Source organism: Priapulus caudatus, unplaced genomic scaffold, assembly GCF_000485595.1.
Source record: "Priapulus caudatus unplaced genomic scaffold, Priapulus_caudatus-5.0.1 Scaffold2678, whole genome shotgun sequence".
Taxonomy (NCBI): Eukaryota; Metazoa; Priapulida; class Priapulimorpha; order Priapulimorphida; family Priapulidae; genus Priapulus; species Priapulus caudatus.
The window spans coordinates 9,752-21,843 of NW_014579739.1; the positions used below are offsets into that span (position 1 = coordinate 9,752).

The following is a 12,092-nucleotide window of genomic DNA, read 5'->3' on the forward strand; positions in this document are numbered from 1 at the left end:
GGCGTACCCGGTCGCGCGGGCGGGCGTGGGGGCGCCGCGTTCCGCGCCGGTGGCGTCGCGATCGTCGCTCATGAATCACCTCGACCCTCAGGACTACTACAAGGTCGAGGTAAGGTCAAGGTCAAGGTCGTCCTCGCCGCCCCTCCAACGTTCGGTTCGGTCAGTGTCACAGTAGTCATTATTATTACTATACACACACATTTACATATACATCCACATCAGGGTAAAAAATACACGGGAGCTCTTCAAACCTCTGAAATCGCTCCCGTGAAGCTCAAAGTAGCTCCCGTAAAATTATTTTTGACGAGAGCTATTTTTCCCACAGACTTTTGAAAAAGAGCTCCCGTGAAAAAAGAGAGGAATTTTTCTCCTGAAACACATGTATACTATATACTATATACAGTAATAATAACAAACCCTGGCCGGGGCAGAGAATTTTCTCAAGGTGTGAAAACCTGGCTCTCAATATTGGAGACTGCCAATCTCCCGTGGCTCGGATGATCACGTAAAATGGCGGTCCCGTCTCCAGTAATACTAAGGCCAATGGGGACGTAAAAGAACCACTGAGGTTGTTCGTGTACGATAAGGCTACAACTAGGTCCAGCCCTACCAGATTCTGGTTGCTCCATGAAACGGGCTACCTACACCCTGGATCGAGTACTAAAGTTGTACGGTACACGTTATCAAGTGGAATGGTATACCTTTGACATAAAACAAGCTACCTATATTGAAACCAAACGAACGAACGGCGAGAACGTTTGCGATTCAAACGGTGGATTCGCGACCACTACGGGTGATCGGATTCCCCGGACTTGTGAGGTTAAGCCTCTAATGAGTAACAAAAAAAAATAAAAATAAATAATAATAATAACAAAGCCTTCGCATATATATACGTGTGGTATGTCACATATACAAAGGCCCTTATCGTTGTGGATGCTGCAGGAGATCATTCTACAGAAGGCAGGCGGACCGCTGGGCTTCAGTATCGTCGGGGGAGTTGATCACAGCAGCCATCCGTTCGGCCTCGAAGAGCCCGGCATCTTCATATCCAAGGTAGCTGTATATCACCTGTACTTATATCACCTCTAATTACCTGTATCTACCTGTAATTACGTCAGGGTTCGTAGCGGGCCTTCCAAAGTCTTATAAGTACTTATTTTGCCAAAAATAAAATAAGGGCTAACAAATAAGGTCCCTATTCGTACTTATTTTTCTGGTGAAATCTTAGAAAAGTACTTAATCGTCGCATATTTTTTTATATTATTGTTGTATAGTATAATATCGGAAATAATTAAATTGGTCTGTGCAATTGTGTAATAAATATTATTAAGTGTTAGGCTTTAGATAGTCCGTGATCTATCAGAAACGCGTAAAAAGTCTTATTTTGGGCCTCAGAAAGGGTCTTATAAGTCCTTATCAACTGATGTGTTTACTACTATGAACCCTATACGTGTGCACACCTGTACTTGCCTGTATCTATTTCTCAAAGAGCCAGGAATTTTTATATCCAAGGTGTGTCTCTCACCTGCACTTAGTCTTACTTGATGATCTGTATCAATCTGTGTGACAAACTATATTTGTTCCTGCTTTCTTGGAGAGGGTTTGATTGTAAGCAGGAGAAAGCAACGTAGAGTGAGAAGAGAAGAGAGTGAGGAAGGGATGAGTGGGAGGTGAGAAAAAGAGAGAGAGAAGTGTGAGAAGGTCAAGTGAGTGATACTGTAACGTTGGAATGACCCAGCGTTGATTCGAGCGGAATGAAGTAGAACAGATCCCACTTTGTGTGGTTAAAACTGTACAATCTTTAATCTCATACCTGTGGTCGTCACCTCGCAGCAAAGGACAAAGAACGCGCACCACCGCTCATACGCGCGGTGTGCTCCAGGCTCGCTCCCCAGCACCCGAATCCAAATCTCCCCCCTCTTACATCTCTCTCTCTATATATCCCCCCAAAACTCCCTACATCCCTGAGCGCACATGTACCGCGTTCGCAGAGACTACGATCCTACCCCACAACACTCACACCGGACTCTCGAAACGGGTCCAACCCAACCACGTCCTGCCATTCTCCCAATACATCAATCGCACCGCCCATGCTGGTCGAGCGAAGCTGTCTAGCTGGAATTAATGGCTTAAAACAACTACCCGTCTAGCTCCATCTGACATAATTCATGGTAACGTATAAAACTAGACGTTTACATCATCTCCCCTTTGCCCCAAAACGATGAACTAAGGTAGTCAATCGCTTCAGGCGTCCTCGGCTGCTCAATACTTAGAACCTGAAACCTAACCAATTCAAAAAAAATACTACCTGATAATCCTCCCCTACTCAACGTCCAACATGAGAAACGTCTTTCTGTCCGATTAAACCACACCACAATCAATACACATAACAATAATCAAAATACAATCAGAGAAGCACATAGGAAGCGTAGAAAACAAGTACGATAAAGTTCGACCAAATATAAGTCAGAACCCAACACATTTGACAGTGAACATTCTGATACGCTGGCAATTAATATCACTCTTGCGTTTGTTTTATGCTGCTAACGTACAGTGCGAAATCGTGTCCCAACACGCTTCACCCCGAACCACGTTTCAAGCCATGTGCTTCTTTTATCAGAAGCCTGATTATGGCAAAAATATCCTCATAATCCGCAGGGCACACAGCCCAAGGCACACAGGGCGCTTAATACAACAGCACCGACGTGTATGGAAACATTTTTGTACCAAATCAAGCATAAAACCATAGTTTAGACCTTAAAACCGGGTTTTAACGAGCTTAAAACCGGTTTAAGGTCCTAAACCTAGTTTAAGGTCTAAAACCTAGTTTTAAGCTCTTAAAACCTAGTTTTCAAGCCATAAAACGGCGGGTATTAGACTAACCATGTTTAAGGCTAAAAACTAGAATTACGTCCACGCCCTAAAAGCTAGTCTATTAAGACCTAATCCGGGTTTTACGACTCTTAAACCTTAGTTTAGACCTAAAACAAGGTTTAAGAACCTTAAAACCTGGTTTAAGGTCTAATACCCGGTTTGTACTGGCTAAAACTAGGTTTTAAAGAGCCTTACACTAGGGTTTTAAGCTCGCAATGGAAAGCTTTTACCCCAAAAGCCGTAAAAAAAAACCTAAGTTTTAAGCTCTTTAAAATCAAACAACCTCTCGATTAACAAACTAATCTCAAAAATCGCCCGGTTTTAAGGTCTACAAACTAGGTTTTGAAGGTCTATAAACTAGGTTTTTAAAGGTCTAAATAGTTTTGAAGGTCGTAAAAAGCCCGGATTAAGCTCGTTATACCTATTTTAGAGCGTAAAACTTGGGTGTTTAGAGCCTTAAAACCGCGGGTTTTAAAGAGCTTAAAACCGGATTTAAGCCTTAAAAGCCTAGTCTTTTAATTAGACTTAAAACCGGGGTTTTTAAGAGCTTCAAACCTGGTTTTAAGGACCTTAAACCCGTGGCTTTTAAGAGCTTAAAATCTAGTTTTACGGCTTGCCGAGCGCATTTCAGCTCCTGATATGCTATTGCGTTATGCTAGTTTCCCGTGCGGACCTGCAATACAGTTCTGGCGCAGAAGAACGAACAAGGAGGGGAGAATGCCTGGTGGAGAAGGAGCGAGGGGAGAGAGCTGTGGAGAGCAGGAGGACGGCGGAGAAGAGTGGGAGAGGGAGCTGGTGGAGGAGGAGGGAGAAAGGGAAAGTCTGGTGAGAAGGAGGAGTGGAGAGAGCTGGTGACAAGGAGGAAGGCGAGAAGGTGGGTGGAGAAGCAGGAACGGGAAGCAAGGAGAAGCTGGTGAGAAGGAAGGAGGGGAGAAGCTGGTGAGAAGGAGGAGTGGAGAAGGAGAAGCTGGTGGGAAGGATGACTGGGGAGAAGCTGGTGGCAGAATGAGGAAGGGGAGAAAGGAGAAAGTTGTGGAGAAGGAGGAGATGGAGAAGCTGGCTGGAGATGCAGAGGGGAGAAGGGAGAAAGTGGTGGAGGAGGAGGGATATAAGTTGTGGAGAAGGAGGAGGGGGAGACAGCTGGTGCGCCACTCCTCCGCCCTTTCTCCTCCACCATGCTTCTCCCTTCTCCCCTTCCTCATTCTCCACCAGTTCTCCCCCCCTCCTTCTCCACGCAGCTTCTCCTTCTCTGCCCTCCTCCTTCCCACAGCTTCTCCCGCCTCCTCCTTCTCTCCACCAGCTTCTCCTTCTCCCCCTCCCTCCCTTCTGCCACAGCTTCTCCCCTCTCCTCCCTTCTCCCCTTCCTCTTCTCCACCAGCTTCTCCCCCTCTCCTTCTCCACCAGGCTTCTCCCCCTCCTTCTTCTCCCTCTCCCCTTCCTCTTCTCCCGCAGCTCTCGCCCCTCCTCCTTCTCCACCCAGCGTTTTCCTTCTCCCCCTCCTCCTTCTCCACCAGCTTCTTCCGCCTGCTCTCCTCTCCACCCCGCTTCTCGCCCTCCTCGCTTTGCCACCAGATTCTCGCTTTTCTCTGCCTTCTCCTTCTCCCCGGAGCTCTCCCCTCCTCCTTCCCACAGCTTCTCCCTTCCCCTCCTCGCTCTCTCACCACCGCTCTCCCCCTCTCCTTCTCTCTTCTCCCCCTCCTCCTTCTCCACCAGCCCTCTCCCTTCTCGCCCCCTCCCCCTTCTCACACCCAGCTTCGTCCCTTCTCCCCCTCCTCCTCTCCACCAGCTTCTCCCCTGCCTCCTTCCCACCAGCTTCTCCTGCCTCCGTTCTCCTCCGTTCTCCTCTGTCTCCCCCTATCCCTCCTTCTCCACCAGCTCTTCCCCCTCCTTCTCCGCACGCCTCCGCTTCTCCCCTTCCTCCTTCCCACCAGCTTCTGCTCCTCCTCCTTCTCTCACGTCAGCTTCTCCCTTCTTCCCCTTCCTCGCTTCTCCACAGCCTTCTCCCCCGTCCTCCTTCCCACCAGCTTCTCGCCCCTCCTCCTTCCTCCTCCCCGCCTCTCCCCTTCTCCTTCTCCACCAGCTTCTCCCCCTCCTTCTCCGCTCACCTTCTCCCTTTCATCCCCTTCGCTCCTTTCTCACCGAGTCTTCTCCCCTCCTCCTTCTCCGCCACCTCCCTCCGCCTTCTTCCCTCCTCTTTTTCCACCAGCTCTGCGCCTCCTCCTTCTTCACACCAGCTTCGTCCTTTCTCCCCCCCTTCCCGCTTTCTCCACCAGCTTCTCCCGCCCTCATCCTTGCTCCGCCGCCACCGTCTCCCTTCTCCCCTTCCTCCTTCTCCACGCAGCTTCTCGCCTTCCTCTTCTCCATCCAGCGCGTTCTCCTTCTTCCCTTCCTCTTTTCTCACAGCTTCTCACCCTCATCCTTCTTCACCAGCGTTCTCCTGTTCTCCCCTTAACCTCTTCTCTCATCGCAGCTTCTTCCCCTCGCTCCTTCTCACCACCAGCGTCTCCCCCCGTCCTTCTCCACCAGCTCTCTCCCCCTCCCTCCTTCTCCACCAGCTTCTCCCATTTCTCCCCCTCTCCGCTTCTCCACCAGCTTCTCCCTCGCCTCGCCTTCTCCACCACCTTTTCCCTTCTCCGCCTTCCGTGTCCTTCCAACCACGTTTTCTCCGCCCTTCCTCCTCCAGCCACCTTCTCTTCTCCCCCCCTCCTCCTTCTCGTCACAGCTGCCTTCCTCCCCCTCCTCTTCTGCACCACTTCTCCCCTCCTCTCGTTCTCCCACCAGCATTCTCCCCCTCCTCCTTACTTCTCCTTCTCCCCTACCCTCGCTTCTCGCACCAGCCTCTCCCCCCTCCTTCTCGGCCACCTCTCTCCCTTTCTCTCCCCTCCTCTTTCTCCCACCACTCTCCCTCCTCCTTCTCACCACTCTCCTTTCTCCCGTTCCTCCTTCTCGCAACCCAGCTTCTCCCCCCTCATCTTCTCCGCCCCTTCTCCCTTCTCCCCCTTCCTCCTTCTCCACCAGCTTCTCCCCCTTCTCTCCTCCACACCACCTCTCCCTTCTCCCCTCCTCCTTCTCCACCAGCTTCTCTCCACTCATCTCTTCTACCGCAGCTTCTCGCTGCCTTTCTCCCCTTGGCCTCCATTCTCCCCAGCTTCTCCCCTCCTCCTTTCAGCGAGCGTCCTCCCGACCTCCTTCTCCACCAGCTCTCCCCTCCTCCGTTCTCCGACCAGCTTCTCATTTCTCCCCCCGTCCTCCTTCTCCACCAGCTTCTCCCAATCTCCTCCTTCTCCCACCACGCTTTTCCCTTCTCGCCCCTTCCTCCTCCCCCAGTTTCTCGCCCCTTCCCGTCCTCCACCACCTTCTCCCTCTCTCTCCCCCGCTCCTCCCTTCCTCCACCCAGCTTCTCCCTCTCTCCCCCTCCATCCTTCTGCACTCAGCTTCTCCCCTCCTCCCTTTCTCCACACCTAGCTTCACCCCCTCCTCGCTTGCTCTCCCTTCTCCCCTACGGCTCCCTTCTCCAACCAGTTCTCCCGCCTCCTTCTCCGCCCAACCCCTTCGTCCGCTTCTCCCTTCCTCCTTCCTCCCAGCTTCCCTCTCCCTCCCCTTCTCCACCAGCTTCTCCCATTCTTCCCCCTCCGTCCCTCTCCACCACTTCTCCCCTCCCATTCCCTTCTCGCCCGCTCTCCCGGCCCCTCCTCCTTCTCCGTTCTCTCCTTCTCGCCTTCTCCTTCTCCCCGCCTCCCTCCTTCTCCGTCCCTTCTCCCTTCTCCCCTTCCTACCTCCACCAGCTTCTCCCCTCCCTTACTTCCGCCGACCTTCCCCTTCTTCCGTTTCCTCTTCTCCACGCACGCTTCTCGCCCCGTCCTCGTCTCTTTCACCCAGCTTCTCCTTTCTTCTGGCGCGGTCTTCCTCCTTCTCCACCACTTCTCCCCCCTCATGCCTTCCTCCCCGCCACCCTTCTCTCCCTTCCTCCACCTTCCTCTTCTCCACCAGCTTCTCCCGCCCCTCCTTCTCCATCACCTTCTCCTTCTTCCCTCTCCTCTTTCTCCACAGCTTCTCCCCCTCATCCTTCTTCAACCAGCTTCTCCTTTCTCCTCCCCCTCCTCCTTCTCCCACCAGCTTCCCCCTCCTCTTTCCTTCCTCGCACCAGCGTCTCCCCTCCTCCTTCTCCCTCAGCGTCTCACCCCTCTCTCCACCAGCCTTTCTCGATCTCCTTCTCCCCCTCCTTTGGCTCGACGACCACACTTTCTTCCGTTCTCCCCTCCTCTTCCTCTCTCCACCCCAGCTCCCCTTCTCGCCCCTCCTTCTCCCCTTCTCTTCTCCACTCAGCCAGCTTCTCCCCTCCTCGCTTTCTCCGCCACCGTTCTCCTTCTTCCCTTCTCTTTCTCCACCAGCTTTCCCTCCTCCCTTCTTTCACCTCGCTTCTCCTTTCTCCGCCTTCCTCCTTCCTTCACCAGCGTTCTCCCCCCTCATCCTCTCTCGCACCTTCTCCCTTCTCCCCTTCCCTCCTTCTGCCACCCAGCTTCTCCCTGTCTCCTTCCTCCTCACCTTCTCCTTCTTCCCTTCCTCTTCTCCCACCAGCTTCTCCCCTCATTCCTTTCTTCTTACCTTCAAGCTTGTCCTTCTCCTCCCGCTCCTCCTTCTTCCACCAGCTCTCTCCCCTCCTCCTTCTCCACAGCGCTCTCCCCTCCTGCCTTCTCGCATCCAGCTTCTCCCCCCTCCCCTCCTCTCCCCACCAGCTTCCTCATTTCCCCCCTCCTCCTTCCTCTCACCCAGCTTCTCCCTCTCGATCCTTCCTCAACCTTTTCCCTTCTCCCTTCCTCCTCCAACCAGTTTCTCCCTTCTCCTCCAACACCTTCTCGCTTCTCTCCCCCCTCCTCCTCTCCACAGCTTCTCCTTTTTCCGCCTCCGTCCTTCTCCACCAGCTTCTCTTTCCCTCCTCCTTCTCCACCAGCTTCTCTCCCTCTCTGTCTCCTCCTTCTCCCTTCTCCCGCTACTGCCTCCGTTCTCTCCACCAGCTTCTCCCCCTCTCCTTCTCCGCCACCTTCTCCTGTTCTCTCGCCCTTCCTTCCTTCTCTCCACCAGCATTCTCTCCCTCCTCCTTCTCGCCCACCCGAAGCTCTCCCCTTCTCCCCTCCTGCCTTCTCCCACCAGCTTGCTCCCCTCCTCTCTCTCGCACCAGCTTCTCCCCGCCCTCTTCTCGCCTTCCCCTTCGCTGCCCTTCCTCTGTGCCCCCTCCACCCGCTTCTGTCCCCCCCCTCCGCCACCGCCTCGTCTCCTTCTCCCTCCTCCTTGCATCTCCCCAGCTTCTCCCCCTCCTCCTTCTCCCGCCACCTCTTCTCGCTTCTTCCCTTCCTCTTTCTCCACCAGCTTCTCCCCTCCTCCTTCTTCACGCAGCGTTCTCCTTTCTGCCCCTTCCTCCTTCTCCGCACAGCCTTTCTCGCCCCTCATCTGCTTCTCCGCCACTCCTCTTCTCCCGTTCCTCCCCCCTCCCGTCTGCTTCTCGCGGCAGGCCAAGCATCTTCTCCTGCCCTCCTCCCTCCTTCTCCTCCATCCAGCTTCTTCCCTTCTTCCCTCTTCCTCTTTCTCACAGCTTTCTCTCCCCTGCACTTCTTCACACCAGCTCTCCTTTCTTCTCCCCCTTTCCTCCCTTCCTCCACCAGCTTCTCCCTCTCCTTCCTCCACCAGCGTCTCCCCCTCCTCCCTTCTCCACCATCTTCTCCCCCTTCCTTCCTCCACCAGCTTCTATTTCTCCCCCTCCTCCCCCTTCTCCCTCTCCTCCTTCTCTCCACCACCGTTTTCCCTTCTCGCGTTCCTTCCTCCACACCAGTTTCTTCTCCCCTTTCCTCCTCCACCATTTGTCGCCTCCTCCTTCTCCCATCCTTCTGACCTTCACCCTCTCTCTCTGCTCACTTTCTTCACCCCAGCTTCTCCCCCTCCCTTCTCTGTCCCATCCTTCCTCACTCCTTCCTCCGTTCCTCTTTCTCGCTATCACCCACGTTCTTTTTTCCCCCTCGTCACTTTCTCCGCACCTTCTCTCTCCTTCTTTCCCCTTCTCTTTCCCGCCCCACCAGCTTCTCTCCCTCCCTCTTCTTCCACCAGCTTCCTCTCCCTTTCTTTCCCCTTCCTCCTTCGTTCGTCCAACCAGCTTCTCCGCCCATCCTCCTCTCGCTCCACCCCCTTCTCCTACCGCTATTCCTCTGCTACCCACCAGCTTCTCGATCTCCTTCTCCTGCATTCCCCCTCCTTCTCTTAGACGCAGCTTCTCTCCTTTCCCCTCCTCTCCTCCCGCTGCCACCAAGCTCGCTTCGTCCCCCCTTCTCCTCGTTTTGCTGCCCTTCTTACCTTCGTCTCCACCAGCTTCTCCCCCTCCTCCTTCTCTCTCCACCAGCTTCTCCCTCGCTTTTACTTCGTTCTAGTTTCCGCCGCCTCAGCTGAAACCTGTGTCAATCGGCAGTCCCGCAGTAAACCTCAGTCATTCTCTTAGCCACACTCAGCCAATCAGGAGCTAAATGCCTGGTCGATGCAGTACGTTCATAAACGCCTAGTTTTAAAAATAGTCACTCTTAAAAACCGGGCTTTTCATAGCTCTTAAAAGCGCTACGCTTTTACAGCTGCTTTAAAACGCCGGTTCTTTAAGGAGCTCTAAAACCAGGTTTTATGCTTTTTTGGTACAGAAATGCTTTCATGCATAAGCGTAAACCCTAGTTTCAAGTCGCTGTTACCAACCTGGTTTTAAGCTCGTGGTAAAACCATGTTAAGGTCTAAAGAAACCTGTTTTATCAGCTCTTAAAGTACTCCCTGGTTTTGAACGCTCTTAAAACCAGGTTTTAAGAAGGTCTAGAAACCAAGTTTTAACGCCCTAAAACTAGTATTAAGAGCATTTAACCATTATCACTCAGGTATTTAGACCTTAAACAACCTGGTTTTAGGTGCTAGGGAAAAGCCGCGTAATAGTACCTACTCTAGTTTTAAGTGCTTCGTTATCAAATCTACCGCCGGGGTTTTGTTTTTTTGACAAGACGGCTCTTAAAACCCGGTTTTAAGGTCTAACTTGGGAATTAATGCCCTGCTTTAACAACCTAGTTTACCGCGCGGGCGTAATTCTAGTTTTACGATCCCTTAAAGACCTAGTTTTAAGCATCTTAAAACAGGTCTTTAAGCGTCTAAAACTACGCTTTAAGGTATAAAACAGGATTTAGGTTCCTTAATACCCTCAGTTTAGGTCAGGGCGTCAATTCTTCTAGTTTAGACATCCTCCTTAAAACCTTGGTCTTTAAAGTACCTTAAAGACCCTGGTTGTAAGGTATCATCATCCCCGGGGTTTTATGGGCCTTTAAACTAGGTTTGTAACAGCTTCAAACTAGGTTCTACAGAGCTTACAAACTAGGTTTTTGACCTTCATAACCTAGTTGTTAGTACCTTAACACCGGTTTTAAGGGCTCTTAAACTGCGGCTTTAAGGTCTAAAATTAGGTTTTATGCTTTTTGGTACTAAAAAGCTTTCCAATAGACGTGGGAGCCGACAAAACCTTTGTCACTTTCCAATCACCATCGTCACACATGTACACGCATACAAATAGTGCAAAAGTGATTTTCATGATGCGATGAAATGTTCTTAGACCTATATCTAAACCCTGATTGGAAGAATGTGTCCAGCGGTCTAACCAATACGTGGAAACCGTACGCGTCCACTGGTTAGCTACAAATTCAGAGAAACGATTCACAAATTCTCTAAAGCAAAGTTTCAACAACAAAGAATCTTCCACACAGGCCCGAGTGCCTCCAAAACAACGCGGTTAGAAGCATAGTATCATGAAGAAAACTACCGCGTTCATCACAAACAACCTGCAGTAACGACCACGATAGCATACAGATACATACATATCAGTTACATGCACTATACAAACAATACATGAATACACATGCACATGTAACTTGTGGAGAACAAGTCGTAACTGTGGTCGGCGGTCTCGTCTGATTACATAGTTTTTCATTCCGCGTCGCGTCAAGTATAGTACCCCGATCGACATAACAGTAACATGCACCTTTTCTGGACTAAAACAGTATCAAGGACTAAAAATAACTGTATGGGTGCACTGCTTGGCGATGGTTGTATATCAGGAATACCCTCGGATTTATTATACGTTTATCATACTGTATACGTTTCTAGCATTTATTCTAAATATATATTGTCTACGCACCAAGATTGTATTCAGCATACCAGGCGCGAGGGCTCGCAATATACAACTCCGCTCTATTCCGTCTCTCTCTCACTCTCACGTCATGCCTTCCTCGTTCGTTGCTGGCCGCCGAGATGGCGATCATATGTGTTTCGGCTATACTCTCTCCCATCCATCATTCGGAACTAGCTCTTTATCCGTCCTTCTTCGCTCCTCCGCTCTCCGTCCATCCCTTCCTACTGTTCGTTGCTGGCCGTATCGATATGAGGTCACAACTTCTTGTGTCCACAAAGGAAACCCCACGGATTTTGGACTGTCGACGGCACCAAAATGTACATCGTTGCGAATGGAGCGATCTGATGTTCCGGAATGGGTAGAAACAGATCCAACTTGGTGTGGTAAATGTACAATCTTTACATTACTGCATACACGTGTCGTCACCCGTCGACCAAGAGACATAAGAACGCGCGACTCGGTACGCGCATATACGCGCGTGTGCTCAGCCTCGGCTCCCCTCTCAGCACCCCGAATCCCATCTCCCGCCTCCTTACATCTCCTCTCTTCTGATATTACTCCCACCAAAACTCCCTACTCCTGAGCGCACATGTACCCGTTCGGCACACTAAGAGACTACGTCCTAACGAGTCCCCAACTTCACACACGTCTCCCCCGCACTTCTCGACGGTCCAACCCAACCACTCCTTCTGCCATTCTCCCCGCTCCCATACATCCAATGGCCTCACCGCCATCTGGTCGAATGCGACGCGCTGATCTAGCTGGAAAGCTAAACACTAACCCCGTTCCTAGCTCCACTGACTCATTCATGTACGTATAAAGATAGACGTTTACATACCAGCAGAGGCGTAGGATGAGCAAAGGCAAGAGAGAGAGAGGGGAAGGAGGAGTCACTAGTATATATCATATTACTACTATATACTACAAATGGGACTTGGGACATGTGGACATGCTGGTTTCCCTTGGTCTACATCGATAGTTCCAGGTGGATCTGCCTCGCAAACTAAACTAAGAATAGGAGATA

General features: G+C 51.4%; 1 protein-coding gene across 1 annotated transcript in view; it reads left to right on the forward strand.

The window, feature by feature from the left end:
* Positions 1–23: 23 nt before the first annotated feature.
* Positions 24–12,092, forward strand: part of LOC106818943 (protein scribble homolog) — a gene marked incomplete at its 3' end in the record, with an annotated part of 16,920 nt that continues 4,851 nt past the window's right edge. Inside the window, exons 1-2 of the mRNA XM_014823610.1 lie at positions 24–109; positions 943–1,053. Of these exons, the coding sequence (XP_014679096.1) occupies positions 71–109; positions 943–1,053 (150 nt within the window). The remainder of the gene's footprint in view (positions 110–942; positions 1,054–12,092) is intronic.